The sequence below is a fragment of the Crinia signifera genome, chromosome 3, assembly GCF_055691185.1.
Source record: "Crinia signifera chromosome 3, ASM5569118v1, whole genome shotgun sequence".
Lineage (NCBI taxonomy): Eukaryota > Metazoa > Chordata > Amphibia > Anura > Myobatrachidae > Crinia > Crinia signifera.
The window spans coordinates 71,057,165-71,076,462 of record NC_139219.1 but is presented as its reverse complement, the minus strand read 5'-3'; the positions used below and the strand labels follow the sequence as shown (position 1 = coordinate 71,076,462).

The following is a 19,298-nucleotide window of genomic DNA, read 5'->3' as shown; positions in this document are numbered from 1 at the left end:
CTATTAGAATTATACTTGTGCAGCGGCTCCATTGTCCAGAAGCTAAGATCCTCTGTCTAATAGAATATAGATTGATTCTCCCATATCCGAAAATCTGATATTTTTGAAGTATACCGAAATACACACTTTATTTTTAGCACCGCTGAGATTGACACATTTTGCTCACTGGTGGTTTAATGTACGCAAACTGTTTCAGTGACAGAGTTATAAAAACAAACTTATAAAATGACCTTCAGGCTGGGCGTATAGCCTAAAATCCAAAGTACTTCTGGTCCCAAGCATTTTTTGGATATGGGGGATCCAACCTTTATGCAGAAATTCCAGAAAGTCCCTCCTGGTAAAGGAAACCCACAATTATGCTGGTTGCTCAAAGGCTGGCCTAGAGGTTGCAAGGAGACTAGAGTTTTGCTTTAACACACTTCTGCTATTTCTGTTCAGCAGGATCGCCATGCTTAAAGCGTTAATCACTAGGGCTGCTGTATTTGATGACTAAATGGCTAAATGCACTTTAACTTGTGAGCATAGAGTAAAATGTGTTGTCCCCCCTAATCAAAACCTTAAATTCAAGATTTAATTTAACCTCTACTTTTACAGGACCTTTACCTTACAGGACTGATTGTTTCTTTGACTGGTATTAATGGATCTGTATGCGTTGGGATGAGGGGGGATCCCCATAGCATTACCCATTCAGGATGTATTTATTATCTGTCAGCTAGACAGGGTCTTTGATGTCCATAATTTGATTTAATTCAGGTGAACATCCATTTATCTATAGGGAAGAGGCAGAGGAAAAATTTGCTGAGAAACTGGCAGAGATTGAAGCGCAGTATACAGAGTATTGCCAGTGTGTGACGCAGCGGCACCTCGAGGAACAGAACAAGCTCTTTCAGAAATACGAGCTGGAAAAGAAGGCGCTGATTGAAGATCACACTCATGAGATAAAGCAGTGGGAAGAAAAAGAAAAGGTGTTAACAACGAAGTGGAAAAAAGATCAGCTAAAAATGGTAGAAAAACAAAATGAAGAGCAAGTTAGTATCTGTAAATCGTTTGCCATTGAGAAAGAAAGAATAGAAAACCACTATAGAGATCACATTAATAGACTCAACCAGGAAATTGATGTTTTAATTGCCAAAAACTCTTGCATCCTTGAGAGAGAAGAACATCGATCTGTAGACAAAAGACTTTATCTAGATGATAATGCAGCCGATCTAGATCAGTCGCTTTCTCTGCGGTCACCGGGGATAAAGGCAGGTACACAGCAAAATGTTTTTGATGTGCAGACTCATTTGTTAAATACACAGGTGGAGGAAAGTAAAGCTGGTCAATCACAGAGCAAAGAAGCCACAGAAAGGCACAAAAAGCAGTCAGACACCCAAAATGCACAGAACAAGCCGGTTTATTTTTCTTTTGAGAAGGCGGAAGTAGAACAGTCTTTTAAAGAAGCAGAGGAGAGAGCATTGATAAAGATAGAAGAGATGGAGAGCTTGGTAGCCTCTCTGAGAGCACAGCTGCAGGAGGAGACAAAGGCAAGAGAGACTCTTGTGAAGCATCAGAAAGAGCTGGAAGAAGAACAAGTGCATTTAATCAACCAGTTGAAAACCAGAGAACATGAATGCCTGATTGCAGGGACCAAGGCAAAAGAACTGATGTTTCAATTGCAGGGAAGCTGCGAAAAGCATCCAGAGGATGACTCGCTTGCAAATGTGTATGGGGCTCTGGCTCAGAATACGGACATGGGAGATCTTCTAGCCAATAAGTCTTTATTTCCGTGGTTTAGTGGCAAGGACGATGAGCAGCCTGGCCTGCAGGGGCAGAAGGAAGTAGCTATGGGTCAATGCCTGCAGATGATGGGTGATTGGGCAACCAAACAAGTCCAGGAAGCCAAGGAGGAGCTGGAGAGAGAGAAGAACTGTGTAAAAGACCAGCTTTTCCAGCTAGAGGACTTGGTACGGAGACTAGAGCAAGACGCTGCAGGAAGTCAGGATGACAGGTTAGATGATGGATTTTTTTCCATTTAAACTGCAAAATCTCAATGACCACTGAATGACCACCGACACATTACTAACTGCACCACTGACCACTTGATCTGGGAAGATGCTGTTCTTATGGTGTGAGATTAATTATTGGTCTGTATCAATGTTGCTTCTGATTTCCCTTTCCTAATAATTAACACAGGACTACTGTCCATCTTCATTTTTGAGTCATGTTGCTTTTTTTGTGAATGCCTATTAAACGGAGCAAGTTACTAAAAGTTGAGTAGGCGAACTAAAATATTGGGTAAAAATGCAATTCTTTTAACATCACTATTTTCATGCTCCTACTTGTGATTTCAGTTTGTTTTCTCTGTCACTTTCGTAAATGATCCCTACACATCTGCCAGTAGTACTACAATTTTATATTTTTTTTTTAATGTAATTATTCTCTTCATTACAGTGCACCGTTTCAAATGGGTGGTGCTTATTTGGTCAAAGGTGAATAGGTCGACCACTATTGGTAGACAGTAGGTTGACACCGGAAAAATGTTGACATAGGTTGACTGTGACAAAAGGTCAGCAAAAGGTTGACATGGACATGGTCTGCATGAGTTTTTCGCAGTTTTTGGTTTCTGTCATCATGGACACCGTCTCAGTGTACCTCGTCCCCTCGCATAGCTTACCATGCTTTGTGCACGGTGCCTACACTCAACACACTATTCTATTCTCCCTCTATGCCCACTGGGATGGTAAAGTATGAACAAGACAGTTTAAAAAAAACATTAAAAACCTTTTGTCATCGTCCAACTAAACCATGTCAACATTTTTCCTGTGTCGACCTAATCACTGTGGACCCATCAACTGGATACCATTTAAACAAGCCCTTTGGTACATTTCCATACTCCTAAAGAATTATCAGAGATACTGAATGGAAAAAGTCAGAACAGAGTACATTGGCTTAGAGCTTGTTTTATGACCTTTGCTGTGTTAATTGTTCTGAACAAAAATAATGGAAATGTCTTTGTGCAGTCTAGTTAGTTCTTTACTGGAAATGATTGTTCCCTGAGCCATTCATTGCTAAATATGCACGCTGCCGTTTTTTTCATTTGGGCCTGCAGAAATAACAGTTCATGTATGGCTGACTTCCTTTGTCTTACTGCCCCTCCACCATTATAGCTTTACTGTCCACACTGCTACTTTTCCTTATAATCCTCATTATTTTCCAAGGTGCAGGCTTTTAGACAGTGAGAAATCTAACATGGAGAACCCAGGTACACTCGAAACATTCCGATAAATCAAAAAGTGTATGTCTACTAACTGCTAACACAAACCACTCTCTTTGTCTTCACTACTGCTAATATGTGACCCTTCACACATTATCGTTGTTGCGCACTCACTTTGACTCACTGCGGATTGTCTTTGATGTAGGATGGAGATCAGTAGACTGTCTGAAGATAACCTATTCTTAAGGAGCAAGGTTGAAAGACTCCAGCAAGAAGTTTTAAGCTTGGAAGATGCAAATAAGAAGTACAGGTAATTAATCCATTGATGCTTCACTTTGCTAAACTATCAAAAAGTACAACTGTAGTGCCAAGGATAAAGTGACCATCACATGTGGTGTTAGGTGTTTTTACCACAGTGCCTGTAAACACTGGGTCATATTAAAAATGCAACAAAACGAATTGCGGGAGGGGGGGTTGCGGGGTGGGTGCTGCGAATTGCGGGAGGGGGGGGCGCGGGAGTTGCGGCGATTCGCGGGAGGGGGGGTCGCGTGGGCCGGGGGGCGCTCACCTGGTGTGTCTGGTGAGTAGCTGTGTCTTTGCTGGATAACATGGGGAGGCAGAGGGTGTCTGGCACTGTGGGCTCACTGGGCTGGCTCTCTGTCATGTGAGTCAGTCATGTGAGTCAGACACACTTTGAGTGACAGATGTAGCCAAATATATAAGAGATGTGTATGTACAAAATCGTTTGTCCAGGACACTGGAAAGTTCAAGGGAAATTGTTCAACAATATTGTTCCTTGAACACATCATCTAGTGTGTATGGGCCTACGGTACGCATACACGTGCGATGAACTCCATGCTTTTAGTACTAGTTTGCATAGCATCTAGTACAAAAAGCATACGATGTGCTACAGCAGCGTGCTTGCTGTATTAGATACGATGCAGTCTAGACTAAAAGCACGGGCAGCACAGACTTTGTGCTGTGCGATGGGATGTGCACGGGAGCGGGCATCTCACCGCACTGCTCTGTCACACCGTGGATGGGGCACCTTAAGGCAATCCATTAAGCAGAGCATCAAAATGACTCCTCTAGTAAGTGGGTGGGGAAGTATTAAGCAGTGATGTGCGGCGGGGTGAGGCAGAGACTTTACCGATCATACTAACTTATATGTTGGACTTCTGAATATATAAAGTATATGAAAAATACAAAGAATATGTTAGAAATATCTTATTTAGTGTTCTAATCGTTTTTATAGTCAAAACTCTGAAGTAAAACGTCTATGGCCTTTTCCGCACATCTGTTACAACTCCCCAAATTCCCAGCAGTGTCTGCTGCACCTGTGTGTAATGCCCACATGAACCCTTTGCCACATACATTGTGTGTAAATCTGGCTCTGGTACTATCCAATGCCTCCTGAGCCATTTACCTCAGCGCACGTTCCTACTGTTAAGTACATACAAAAATGTATTCCGGAAGGCACCGGGGTACATTATGTTGCTCTTTGACTTTAAAATAAAAACTATTACAAGATATAAATGAAAGTATCAGGTAGGTGTTAGGTGTAAGGTCTTGTGGGTAGCAAAATGGCGGCAAAATGGCAACGCTGCCTTTGGGGGACATTTCTGAACTGTTGGACATACGGTAACCGCAGCAGAAAATGAATGGTCAGAAATGTTGTGTTTTATAACTGCTTTCTGCTCTTGTTTTCTGCCCATGATTATTTTTTGCTTTAAGTCAAGCCCTGGGGCGGGATGCTATATAGCAGAAATGCGGTAAAAACCCCGTTTTCGGGGTTTCTACCGCATCTCTATATGCTATATGGCGCCTCCGCAGTGTCAGCGCTGCGGAGGGAATCGCCAGCTAAAGCTGGCGAATCCCTGCAGAAGCCTATGGGCTTCTTACCGCAGCGCTGTTTGAGGGATCCGTCACGGATCCCTCCCAGCGTGCCCTGCGGCCGGCGCCGGGGTCTGCGCATGCGCAGATGGACTCCCGGGTCACAGACCCGGAAGTCCAGCGCCGGCACCGCATCGCAAGGGACAGCTCTTACCGCAAGAGCTGTCCCTTGCATGAATAACGGCATATGTTATAGCATATGCCGTTATTAAAAATGCGGTAGCCAGCGATAATGGGCGCGGATGTTACAACATCCCGCCCCAGGTGTTGGATATGGGTCTTAATAGCTGGAATTGTACGGTTTAGTGTGTCCCCTGATTTTTGTAATTACTGCTATGTGTATACACTACTCATACCCACCACATTTCAGCCAAATCGACCCTCTTTGCTCTTTTAATGCAGACCACCACAGTACTGGGAGAACCTCTGCAATGATTGCTCTGCATTATGTGTTACTGTGCTGGGCCCTGAGGGAAATGGCATATACTGGATAGTTTACGTCTCCTTTAACTTTTTCAGATTTGCATTGGATATATTAGAGGAAATGTATGAAACCTTCTAAAGAGGATTCCCCCAAATAACGATACTCGCGGCTAATGCAGGGAGCCCGCTGCATTTAGCTGCGAGCCTTGCTGTTTTAGCGGTCACACACACCGTTTCTCCCTCGCTCCAAAAACCTAGCGAGGGGGAAATGGCGTGTGGCAGGGGGTCAGTTGAATATTGACCCTGCAAGCTGTGACAGCAAGCAGGCAGCAGTGCTCCCTGTCACAGCTCACAGAAAGCATTGACTACACCCCTTAGTGTTTCATACACTTTTCATGCTCTATAAGATGTGGCTTACATTTCTGGTTGAAATCATGTCCAGCAGTACATACAGTAGGCTGTGTGTGTTTTTATAAATGTATGTGTGTATCATATATTTTTTGTTATTTTACAAAGTGTTTCTTACTGGATTCAGTGTAAGATGAACTTTTGGCAAAATAACATATCTCAAACCAAGCAGTTCTGTCATTTCCTCCTGCTCCATTCCCACTTTTTATTCCTTATTGCAAACAAATGCTGTCAACATTTTTGTTGTTGTTGTTTATGCTACATAGAGGTCAGGTGCAGGAATTAAAGAAAGAAACTGATACGACGCACAGTAAATTGGAAGAGCTAAGCAAACAGGTGAGGGATGCCAATTTGGTCTTTAATTAGAAAAAGATTGTTGTGGTACAATTTTTGTTTTTGCATTTCTTTGTATTGGATGTTCATAGATACTATTCATCACAAGAACAATACCTTGTAATGTACAGTATGAACTGCAAATGATGCATTCCGAATACAAGGTATTGTTCTTGTAATGTACAGTATCTATGAATTGCACATAAGGTATTCTGAATACAAGAACAATATCTTGTATTCGGAATGCATTATGTGCAATTCATAGATACTGTACATTACAAGAACTATACGGTGTATTATAGTGTTCATTCTAGCACACGCCATCTTTGAAAACCCATGCAGTTGCCTCTTCCCTCCTGGGATGTCGCTGTCTGCTGTAGTGCTTCTAGCACAGTGTGGTCTGTATATCAGCACTGATATGCAAACCAGACCTGTGCTAGAAACACCACAGAAGACAGTGACACCACAGGCAGGGAATAGGAACTGCATGGGTTTTCAAAGATCGCGGGTGCTAGAATGAACCCTACATTAGGAAAGCATTATGTGCAGTTCATAGATACTATACATCACAAGAACAAAACCTTGTATTCAGAACGCATTATGTGCAGTTCATAGATAGTGATACTGTACATTACAAGAACAATACCTTGTATTCGGAATGCATTATGTGCAGTTCATAGATACAAGGTATTGTTCTTGTAATGTACAGTATTTGGAACACATGATGTGTGCTGGGGAATTTCTGTGTTTTTTTTTCTTGATCTCCAAAGTTACTAATGATTCCAATTTCAGTTACCAAACAAAGAGCGGTATGTAATGAAGCTTGAGTTTGGCAGATGTTCAGGATGCCGGACGAACTTGGATTGTTTTTTAAAGGGGCAATTATTTACAAGGCAAAACCATGCCTTTGTAAATGATTGACGCTTTAAAAAAGTCCCAGTTCGGCCTGCACCAACATCTGACTTTATTACATCCCATCCCAAATGTCTACAACACGTTTTTAAAGCACCTTAACCATCCATGCAGGACACTTAATCAACCGAAATGATGTGTTTGATTACTAATTTGTCACGTAGATTAGTTTTTGGTTATTGGCTCCAGGACATTTTGTGTATTTAGTAAAAGAGGGACGAATGGATTGTGCCATTTTTCTATCCACTTTCTAACATCTTTCTATCCATACCTCATTTGAACTGATTTTAGATTTTGTTTCAAATAACAATATTATAGATAAAGAACTAAGTATAGTATGCGAGAAACTGTCTTATCCAATACGTTACGTGGCTAAACTCTGACTAGTTGGTTACGATCAGCATAAAAAAGGAGAGGGCATTTATCATTGGGTTGAACTAAAACAATTCAATGTCCCCCATAAACAACATAACCACTTATTGTGCCAAATGCTTGGATGTAACATATTTATTTGTTACATTCACATACTGTGTGCAGAGCAGGTGCTGCATGGTCACGCAGTGCCCCCAGCCTACAGTCTGACAGGCTGTCTGTGCTCAGGTGTATCCGATTTCTGGCAGTGGACAAATTAGGGTCTGAGTGTTCGGATGCAGACTCCCTGGCCCCAGCAGTGTGAACAGCCTGGCTATCCTGTGTAATTTAGGGTTACTCTGATGTCTGATGACCATGCAAGTGAATTGAATCTCTTTCTTCGGACAAAGCAGCAGATTACAGATTAGTGTGCAGAAGATGTTTCCTGCTGATTTTGCATTTTTTTTCATCTGAATTGTGTCCTTCTCTGAATCAGGCCCATAGTTCTTAGGATAGGTAGGGAAATTGTGCAGTTGCGATCTGTTGGGGTTTTGTCTTTTTTGTGTAGTGTATATGTTGGTTAAGCCACCTTCTATGTTTTACAGTGTACATTTCCTCATACCCCCAAATAGTATACATTACAGGTGAGCCAGATAAGGCTGGTACACTGCTTTGACCACTTCTAACCACACGTGAGCCGGCACACTGCAGTCTTCAGCATGGTGAGATGCTGCAGTGCACGGGGCTTTATCCTATTGAGGCCTCTGCCACTTGTTACATTACCAGTACTTTACCTCCCGGGACATGTAGAAATATGAATGAGAAGAACCTTCACAGAGTTTATCTATTTATGTTATGAGGACTATAACGGGAACCAAATATAGACTGATTGATTTAAAAGTCCAAACCTTACTCCTACAGCACCAAGAATACCAGGATGAGTTGTCCAGGCTAAATACACAGCACAAAGAAACAATCCAGGAATTTAACCGTAAATTGGAAGAGCTCACAGAGCAGAAGGATGAAGCGAGTGCTGCCCTGGTGAGACTGCAGGAAGCTCTGAATCACCTGAATATCGAGAAGCTTCAGCAACAGTCAGACTGGGAAAGGGAGCGAGAACAACTGGGGCAGGAACTGCAGATGTCCAAGCAAGAGGTAAAATGGGGTAATAAAGGAAAAGTAGAGTGGTACAGTATAAGTACAAAGAAGCTCAAAGTGTAATGAACAGGGGCTGGGTGGAGGGAATAGAATCCAACAGGAGCAAATAAGCAGAATAGAATCCAACAGGAGCAGGTCTAGGTAGGAGGAGCAATTGGAGCACAGTGTGAGAGCAGAGGTGATAGAGCAGAGCGGGAGGAGCAGGTAGGAGTAGGAGGAGCAATAGGAGCACAGCGGGAGAGCAGGAGTGACAGAGCCCAGCGGGAGGAACAGGGTCTAGGTTGAGCAATTGGAGCACACCGGGAGAGCAGAAGTGAAAGCACAGCGGGATGAGCAATAGGAGAGCAGAGGTGACAGAGCACAGCGGGAGGAGCAGGTCTAGGTAGGAGGAGCAATAGGAGCACAGCGGGAGAGCAGAACATATCATTGTGTACGTAATCTGTTCTTACACTCTTACTGTAGAATGAGAAATATTGGGATGAGCTATGCCAGCTGAATGTACAGAGCCTCCAGCTGTCCAGCACCATATCAGACCTGACTGCTGAGAAAGAGGAGAGGTATGAGCGACTGCAGGAACTGGATGCCAGGCTGAAGGAGTTAGCAGAAGAAAAGCATGAAGCAGCAACACGTATAGAGCAACTGCAGGGAGAGCTGCACAGCCTGGAGGCGGAGAGGCTGCAGGACCAGGCTGGGTGGCAGCAGCAGAAAGAACAGCTGGAAAGTGAGCTGCAAATGTCAAAACAGGAGGTAAATCATTTATGGTTTTGCGGGGAGGTGGTGAGAAAGTCCTATTTATTTTAGAAACTCCCATCAACAAAATAAGTGAATTCTGTCCCGTATTATACTCTACCGCGCAGGTTTTCAAACTCGGTCCTCAGAACCCCACACAGTGCATGTTTTGCAGGTATCCTCACAGAATTGCAAGTGAAATAATTAGCTCCACATGTGCATCTTTTAAAATGTGTCAGTGAGTAATAAGTGCAAACTGTTTGGGGTCCTGAGGACCGAGTTTGAGAACCACTGCTCTACCATCATAATGAATCACCCCCAGCTTTATGGTACACGTAGTAGGGCTCACATATGGTCTGCCCATCAGTACTCCCTTGCCTCCAAGGTCTTTTACGGGTGCTGGACAGTTTCCCGACAGTCGGGATCCTGACAGTCATTACAGTCATTAGGTGGCGAGCGCAGCGAGCCCGCAGGGGGCTTTGTTGCACTCGCCCCGCTGTCTGTTGCACTCGCCCCGCTGTCTGAGTCCGGCTAGTCGGGATCCCGACGTCGGGCTAATGACTGTCGGGATTCCGACTGTCGGGACCATACACCACACCTGGTCTTACATGCAATGCAGTAAAGGTTCACATAGAAGCTACTGAATGCTGTAGCATTAGCAATAATCAGCTGCATATACCACGTGTGCTGAGGTGATGATATAAACTGTACCTGACTATATGTTACTGCATTGTGGTACTGATCCACGTTTGGAGTAAGAAGCTAACAGAATAGTCAGGTCACAAGCTGAGGTGATTGCAGGCACAAAACAATCGTAAATGGTGACCAGTAAAGGTTGAGGCAGGAAGAGCAGCATGATGAGCAGACGAGTGAAAACAAGTAAGATCTGTTAAGAGCAGAGTGACGGGTAAATGTGTCAGTGAGCTAATACTGCAGACATCCTTACAATCCCATCTGAGACCAGTCCCAAGGAGTGAATAAGCCCAGCACTAATGAATGAGTCACTAGCGCCTGTTGACTTTAGTGGCATAACTGAGGATGCTGCTTTATCTCATATCTGGCTGTACTTGCCACACCCAGGGTGGCAGGACAGAACTGGCATGACGGTAAGTCACGGTAAATGGGCTAACAACATGGGACAACCTTTACCAATGGTACTTTGTACAGCAGATTGAGTGATCGAGGACCGTAATACAAACACCTTATCATGGGTGTATTTCATGCTTTACAGAAAAAAATATTGATTTTATTCAGCATTCCAAGTACAACTGCGGCTTGAGTAACTGACTGGTTTTAGCTGAGAGACCTTTGATCTTACTGTTAGAACCAATCTCCTCTTCCTGTTGGAGGATCTGCATCTCGGGTCTTCTCGTTTCCTGCCGATACCAGAGGTTGTGTAATGTAGGGAATATACAGTGGCAAACGCAGGATTTTCAGAAGGGGGTTTCCAGAGGGGCGGAGCAAAGTACGGAGATGGACACTTAGGTGACCCAGTATATGCTGAGTCAGTTAAAGTATTATAGATAGACCAAATTTATATAAATAATATATATATATATATATATATATATATATATATATATAGACACACACACACACATATATACACATACATATATATACATTCAGGGGCGTCAACAGCAGTGTACACCCCTAGGCATAGCAATGTATTGGGGCACCTACCGATCCTCCAGCGGTAGGGGTGGGGGAAGCTTTGATGTCCCACGGGTGGTAGGGGGTATTATATCAACCGCTCAGCATGTAGGGCCTGGATCAGTAATTTCCACTAATTACCCCTTTACTGCACAGATGGTGGGAGATGGGGTGGGAGAAGGGGGCATTGGGTTGAATGAAGGGGCCCTGATACATAACTTCCAGGGTGGTAGAGGATGTTTAATATGCAGAGAAGGGGTGTATAGTGGAGTGGGCTTGTTATTCATAATTTTCTGGTGGGAGGACAGATTGCTCCAGTTCCCAGAAATAGATTTCTAAGATTTTAATGGAATTAAAAACTAGAGAATCCCACCTACCAAATGGTATTGGGGACTAGGGGATGAGAGTTCAGGAGGCAGAGCAATCTGCCAATGAGCATATAAAACTACATACCAGGTGTGTGGAGCTGGAGCAGTAACCAGCTGCAGGAAGGCTGATATCTCTGGTTCTGGGCACAGTAGAGACAAGCTACTAGTGTCCTTCAAAGGGGGAGTGTCCCAGCTTTTGGAATATACCCTCAGAAAAACTCTAAGTCAGAGAGAACCTGAAATATCTCTCTGGGAAGAGCAATTAACAGGCTTGGATGGGGACCACTGCTTTGAAGTCAGATATATCCGGTTCCCATGGGCCGATTTTTAAAATTCATGTACCCATGGAAAGAGGGGACCATCAGCTTTCAGCCTAGAAACCTTAGACTCCTGGGGGGGTTTCTGGGTACTCAGAAACCCCCCCCTGCGTGCGCTACTGATATATCTCTGAGCGACATCGCAAAAGTGTCAGAAGGTTTTTAATTTAAAGAATCTTCTCAGTTCTCTAATGTTGCAGGACAGCTGGTCTGTTACATGGGTAACCCTATCAGTGCCAAGTGAATTTGTCAAAATAGGTGTGAAATTTGCTAAGCAAACCTTTTTATTCATCATAATGACCTGTAATGTTACCTTATATAGGAAATATAATCTCTTTTTTTAATTTGAATCTATATAAGAAATGAGACGCTGGCAAATTTAGCAGATATCTTTAGCGCTCACGGAGATGTTGGCACTCAAAGAGTTAATCACTGTGGTGTGTTTCAGGAGCTAAAAATGGGAACAGTGATTTACCAATTGATTGATTAAAGGGGAAAATAATGTAACCTTTTAAAGGGTGGAGTAGTTGCCGATAGAAACCAGTCAGCTTCTCTCTCTCACTTCATAGAATGTTCTTAAAACCCCCCAGCTAGAAGGGGATCGGTTTCTATGAGCAACTTCTCCTTTTGTCCACAATTTAGAAAGTTTGAAACCGTTCCCTATGTTTGTGAGGGCATGGATATGTATATTAGGGTCAGTGGTGAAATGCGAGGAACTGGGGGGAAGCCACAGACTGATGGCTAGAGATTGGAAGAACCCTCAGTACAGAGTAGTGAGGCGGTTGCTAAGCTAATGCAGGGACATTGGGGGTTATTCTGGTTGATTCGCCACACTGCGAATTTGCAGCCTTGCGAGTCCACCAAACCCCGCCTTGCGTATGGATGGCTGGGGCCACCTATCTGCAAGGGCAACTCTCTCATTCGCAGAGCAGGGGGAACCTCCCACATAATTTTGATGGTCGGCATTTAAAAGTGACTCTCAAGTCACTAACATATGCGTGGATGCTGGGAAGGAAATGAGTTGGCAGCTGAGATCCAGTGATGTCAGCCCCCCCCCCCCCCCGCGTCATGGCCTCATTAGCATGAGAACGCACAGCAAATGCTAATGGGGCCGCCTGCTGTGATGGGTGGGTGCACCCGGTGAACACTCTCTGTTCGCCGTGGGTGCACGCATCCTGCGTATGCACATGTGCAGAAATGCACATGCGCAGTTCAAAAACATCAGTCCCCGCTGCAAACAGACCAGAATAAGGGCCCTTGTGTTGTCAGATATGCTTCCATGTGATGCACAGCTCATACATCTGACATATGTGGAAGTTCACTGTTCCTTTATTTTTGTGCACATTTTCAGAATAATAAAGTCCGTAATGAATTCTGGCAGCAGAAAAGTTTGGTGTCTGATATAAAAGCACAGAATGAAGGTGACCAGGCGACCATTCAGCAGCTAGACAGCAGGCTGAGAGTCGTGACTGAGCAGAAAGAAGCGGTCACAGCAACAATGAAGGAACTCCAGGAACAGCTCAGTGCTATGGAGAGCGAGCAGGAGCGCCAGCACACTGACTGGCAACAGAAGAAAGCACAGCTAGAACAAGAAGTGCTGCTACTGACAGATAAGGTATGCCAATGATTTCTTGACACAACATGTATTCTAAACTCTGCTTTACTTTAACAGAAGTATATTGTGGTCTCCGATCTTTCTCTTGTCCTAAGTTGTAATGATATTTCTGTTTCATCCATGTCAGAAGCAGTGAAAATGCCGGCATATTGTGCTGCAGTGATGCTTGGGTAGAGTTTAAAGCCCCTGGCTTTGGGGAATATAAGAACAGTCTGAGTTAGCTGACCCAGTCACTGCTGCAGTAGGTAGTGACTGGGATCCTCATGTGATCCAACACATCCAATACAGGGACTGGCACCAGACCGTTTACTGGAGGCACAGCATCATGTCTCCCTTTCCTTAATTATGGGCCATGGGGGGATGTGCGTGGACATCCTGCAGGTTCATCTTCTTGACATGGCCTAGAACAGAGTCTTCTTGTTTAACCATCGGTACTTGTGTAGTTTCACAACGCCACTTCCCGTGGGTCGCATCGCACACAAATCGCATGGGATCCGATGCGATTTAGTACACCCCCACGATCCACATCAGCCCAAAGCATTGCGAGTGCAGTGAGCCCCACACGGGGACGCGGTACGCGTCCTCCCGACCTGTTCATACCCCCACTATCCACGTAGTCGTGGAGTTGATTTTATGAAGTGTGGCGAGCGGATGTGGAAAACGAGCCCGAAGCGTGGAGAGCGGACGCGGATTACTTGATGTGTATTACTTGTCAAATAATCCGCGTCTCCTCGCAGGGCTCACTGCGCCTCGCTTTGGGCTGAGGTGGATAGTGGGGGGTATGAACAGGTCGCCACACTTCGGGCTGACTTTTTCAGCATCCCCTCACGGCGCTCGCCACACTTTATAAAATCAACTCCACGCCGACGTGGATAGTGGGGGTATGAACAGGTCAGGATTACGCATACCGCTTCCTCTCGCAGGGCTTGCCATGCTTCGGGCTGACGTGGATGGTGGGGGTGTGCTAAATCGCATCGGATTCTATGCAATGCAATAGTGGGGGTGTGCGATTTGCATGCGATGCGATGCAATCCGTGGTCAGTGGCACCATGAAACTACACAAGTTTTTTCTAGTGGATTTGTCCATTAGCAGACCGGACACCCAGCAGAGGGATATAAAGCTCGGCTTTCTTAGTGCATCCAAACTGAGTGCAAAACAATATTTCTACAACTTAAAATTATCTTCTATAAAAGAGCTACTATATACAATATATCAGTAAAAATGATCACATTGCTGGGGTGGACTCGGGTCAGGGAGCTGAAGTGATGGTACAGGTTTTTTTTTGTTTTGTGTTGAACGTTTTTGGTTGTCGCTTTACCTCTCACCCCGACCCCATCTGCCTCCAATTTATTTTGTACTTTCTGGTTATCTTCCATCCCATCTCCCTCTTAAAAATGCACAAATTAATATGGTTTTCATACCATGGAAAGTAACAAATGTATGGATGTCTGTATTTACTATGAGGGCAAGTGTCACTTATTGTAAGTTATCCTCTGCGTTCAGTCATTTCCTGCAGTGTGCAGAGCTGTAGGGGGATTGCACAGTGTGTTTGCTGATGTAAAGGCTGCTGTGTGGGGACATGTCTCCGTATAGCAGGGATGGGGAACCTTCGGCCCTCCAGCTGTTGTTGAACTACACATCCCAGCATGCCCTGCTACAGTTTTGCTATTTGGCCCTGCTAAAACTGTTGCAAGGAATGCTGGGATATGTAGTTACACAACAGCTGGGGGGCCGAAGGTTCCCCATCTCTGCCGTATAGGATCACAGACTTCTATCAGATTTACTCCTGGGATTTGTACATATATTTGCAAGTTATGCTACTAATGCTTTTTAGAATCCTTTTTTTATTAATACTGTTGTGAAATGTGTCTCAGTCACCATATGGGCATTCCTTCTATTTCTGATACAGATTCAAAATCTGATTGTCAAACACAAGCAGGAAAAACAAGACCTTCTAAACGGATTGGACGAATCAAACAGACAGGTGAGTGTGGCCAAGTGCTATATAGCATGACTCCCAGGATATTTAAACTTTATGGGCTGATTATTTTGTAATATCTTCATTTAGTTTTAGTACGATTCACTTATTTGCCATTGCTACTAATGAGGAATGGCGTTCTAAACTGCCTGTACCATATAAGTGGTCTGTACAAGTGATATTTTTCTGAATCATTTGCAGCTGTCTGTACTAACGAAGCTTCAAGATGAAGTTTCTGCATTAAGGCAAGCAAAGCAATCTCTGGAGGACCAGTGCCAGTCTGTCACCAAACGACTGAAGGAAGCTACTGAGCAGGTAATCCTGAATATGTACAGTTATCTATACTGTTTAAAAGCACATTGTCATGATCTTCCCATGACATAACACTCATCTGCCTGAGCATAGATACGGAAATCTCAATAATAAGTACATAGGGGTAAGGGATCTTGGATTGCACTCCCTAATTACACACACATCAAGGTGCTATCATGCTGGGACTTGTAGTTCTACAACAAGAAAAATACAGTTGCAGACTCCACAATAATTATAATAAGCAATGCTATCTAATATTCAGCAATCTAGATATTCTTGGGGTACTTGTGTAGTTTCATGGCCTGGGTGTCCAGTTTACATGCCCCCGTTGTCAGCGGTGTGCAGGACTGCCTATTTCACTGTGGAACTACAAGTACCACAATGACCTGTCAGCGCGCGCTGCTGCTGCCAGCGGTACGCTGATAACGTAGCTTACATAAGGAAAGCAGCCACGCGCTGCGCTGAGAACAGCTAGAGCGGCACGCGCACAGTAAACACAGAGTCTGGCAGGCTGCCAAGTTTCAAACACAGACTGTGCGCGCGGTGGCGCCGTGAAACTACACAAGTACCATTCTTGGTATATTTATTAGCCAAGAAATATTCCCACAAACCAGGATCTAGGTGAACTCGACTCTGGTGGGTCCCTAATACTATGTTTGAATCTGGGATGGGGGACCCCCAAAAAAGCCAGCAAAAGCCATGAATTATCATCTGTTACAGCCATAGTACTTTGGCAATTGACCAGCCTATATATTGGCTCATATGTAAATGTTTGCAGTCAATATATGGAGGTACTAGTGCAGACTCATTTTTTTGGTGTGCATCACACATGCGAGCCTGGCTGCTCCAACTTTGATAGGCCACGCCCACGCTTTTGTGTTAAGGGCCCTACATACGCAGAGATGTGTGCCAGAGATACATAACGGGAGATTCAGCACAAGAGATTTCACTCTTGTGACTCATTTCAGACAATGAGCCACATACAGAGAGATTTGTGTCAGAGATTCATAATGGAAGATTCAGCACGGGAGATTTCAAATCTGTCACAGAAAGTGAAGTAAAAACACTGCACTTCATCACAAAAATGTTATTATTACTGAACACATCTAGCACATAACTTTATGTCTTCTTTAATAAGTATTCTTTCACCTCCCCTAATATGCTACCCCCCCCCCAAAAAAAAAATTAAATCATGGTGGCTAGTGGTTCCCCCTGAACCGAATGCAAACCCATATGCAAACTATTAAACGTTGGTGGTACAGTGAGAGCTGACAAAAAAATACTTACCAAGTCCGGGGTCCAGCGTCTCATCCTCTGTCATACAGACAATAATTTTGTAAAAAAAAAAATGGCATGGGGTCCCCCCCCCAGGCATGACCAGCCCCGGGCTTTTTGAGTGGTCCTGGTTCCCAAAATCCAGAGGACAAAGTGCGTGGGGTCCCCCTGATTTTGGGGACCAGCACCAGGCTCTTGAGCTGGCCCTGGTTTCCAAAATACGGGGGACAAAATGAATAGGGGTCCCCCATATTTTGGAGACCAGCACCAGGCTCAACTAGCAAGGGGTGTAATGCCATAGCCAGGGGACACGCTTGATGGTGTCCCGTGGCCAAAGCATTACCCACCCTAACTAGTCAGCCCAGGCCGGGAGTTTTTGGGGAGGTGGGGACCCCCCAAATAAGGGGGTCCCCCCTCTCCAGGGCACCCCAGGCCTGGGCTGCAGCCCGGGGCTATCCCCTGCACCCCTGGGCGGTGGGTGCAGGGTTGATAGCTTATTTAACAGTAATATTGTCTTTTACAGTAGGACTACAGGTCCCAGCAAGCCTGCCCCACATGCTGGCACTTGGCAGAACCACAGGTACCAGCATGTGGGGCATTAAAGGCCCGCCGGTACCTATAGCCCCCCTGTAAAGGAAATATTAAAATAAAACAACAAACACTGGTTTTAAATGTTTTATTTAATAAACTGCATCTGGTCTTCACCTGGGGGCAGCGGCCCCCTAAGCTCTTTTGCATGGCCGCCGCCTCCCAGGGCTTCTGCCTCTTCATCTGTGTTCTTCACCTGGGGGCGGCGGCCTTTTAAGCTCTTTTGCATTGGCCGCGCCTCCCAGGACTTCAGGAGCTCTTCTCTCCTTCTCCGCCGTCGGACTGACTGCTCCTTCCCCGTCTCGAGCTGGCTAATATAGCCAGCTCTAGGGGGCGGGGCAATGACGCGGCGAGCCGTGATTGGCTGGCCGCGGCCATTTTGAAATTAAATTTTTTTTTTTTTTTTAAACATTTCCGCCGCGCTGCCGCCGAGAGGAGAGGTGAGGTGGGGGTGGCGATGGGGATGGGTGCTACTGCTGGTGGGGGAGGGGGGTCAGGGGTGGCGGCGGCGGGTTCTGCGGCGCGGGGTGCGGCGGGTCTGCGGCGTCCGCAGTCGCTCGGCCCTGCTCATCTGCCCGCAGCCACACATGCGGGAGATGAGCAGGAGCTTTCTGAGCGACTGCTCTGAATTGAACAGCCCGTCCGTTCTGAATCTATAGGCCCCCACATACAGCACGATATTCAGGCATTTTCTGAGCGATTCTAACAAATCGCTCAGAAAATGCCTGAAGATGCATGTAAATCGCTGTGTATATAGCCCACACAGCGATTTACATGCGCGCACCCGCCGTTCTGAATCTGTCATAGATTAGAGTTTAAGGACAGACCAGCCAATGTTATGATGATCCGGAGCATTACATAGTAATAGGTCTGTGAGATTTTATGTCCAGAAGTGAATGCACATGGAGCATTGTGTTGCAATGGCTTCTGAAGAATAATACAAATGCCTGCATGCCTGAAGCCTACATTTGCTTTCTAGCTCAGTGCAAATCTACATATTATAATTTGTATACCACATTCCCAGGTGAGTCAAATAGGAGATTTGAAGAGAGACTTTGAACAAGCTCAGGCAGAATGCTGTGGTTTGAAGAGGACTCAGGATCAGCTTAGATCAGAACTGGAGGAATCGCAGGATCAGGTACATTTTAGTATGCACTAATGGTAACCTGGTCATTTGGTGTAAGCCAGGATTGCCTTCCTTTAAAGTCTCCTCATCTGACGTAGATGTCATGAAGCCCCGCCCCCAGTACTGCAAATCTCGCAAATTCCAGAAATTTGAGGGGTGGGGCTAAATGACGCAATTTGCATCTTTAGCATACCCCCCCCCCCCCCCCACACCCACACACACACACACACACACACAAAAAAGGTTGCGAATCGTAGTAATTTACCGCTGCGGCCAAGGAGATTCCGGGGGGGTGGGTTTGAAGGTAAGCATGTATTGAAACAGGCCATAACTATTTCTAGGGCAGGCTGCGAGCGGCAGTTGCTCGATGGTGACTGAGTGATCCCATACTGCATCCTAGGACACCGGTCGGATCACTCCTGCAGCAGGGGGCGTCGTCTTGTAATAGATATTCCTGCTGCATTACCATACAGTGCTATCACTGCTGCTTCCAAGGAAGCCGCAGTAGTGATGGCAAATCCGACTGTACTTGAATGACCCCCTATATGTTGATGACGTGCTTTTGTTCCTGGAAACCTTTGGCCCACCAGCTGTTGAACTACACGTCCCAGCATGTCCTGCAACAGTTTTAGCATGTCCAAATACCAAAACTGTAGCAGGGC

At 45.1% G+C, this 19,298-nt stretch overlaps 1 protein-coding gene across 5 annotated transcripts in view; it reads left to right on the top strand.

The window, feature by feature from the left end:
* The window catches only part of NINL (ninein like), a 118,356-nt gene that overhangs the window by 88,504 nt on the left and 10,554 nt on the right, over positions 1–19,298 (top strand). For 3 of the 5 annotated variants that reach the window (XM_083175975.1, XM_083175976.1, XM_083175974.1), the window contains 9 exons: positions 776–1,990; positions 3,402–3,506; positions 6,187–6,256; positions 8,438–8,671; positions 9,137–9,421; positions 13,093–13,356; positions 15,267–15,341; positions 15,537–15,650; positions 18,535–18,648. In XM_083175975.1, the coding sequence (XP_083032101.1) occupies positions 776–1,990; positions 3,402–3,506; positions 6,187–6,256; positions 8,438–8,671; positions 9,137–9,421; positions 13,093–13,356; positions 15,267–15,341; positions 15,537–15,650; positions 18,535–18,648 (2,476 nt within the window). The remainder of the gene's footprint in view (positions 1–775; positions 1,991–3,401; positions 3,507–6,186; positions 6,257–8,437; positions 8,672–9,136; positions 9,422–13,092; positions 13,357–15,266; positions 15,342–15,536; positions 15,651–18,534; positions 18,649–19,298) is intronic. The other 2 variants (XM_083175977.1, XM_083175978.1) reach the window with 2 other exon arrangements.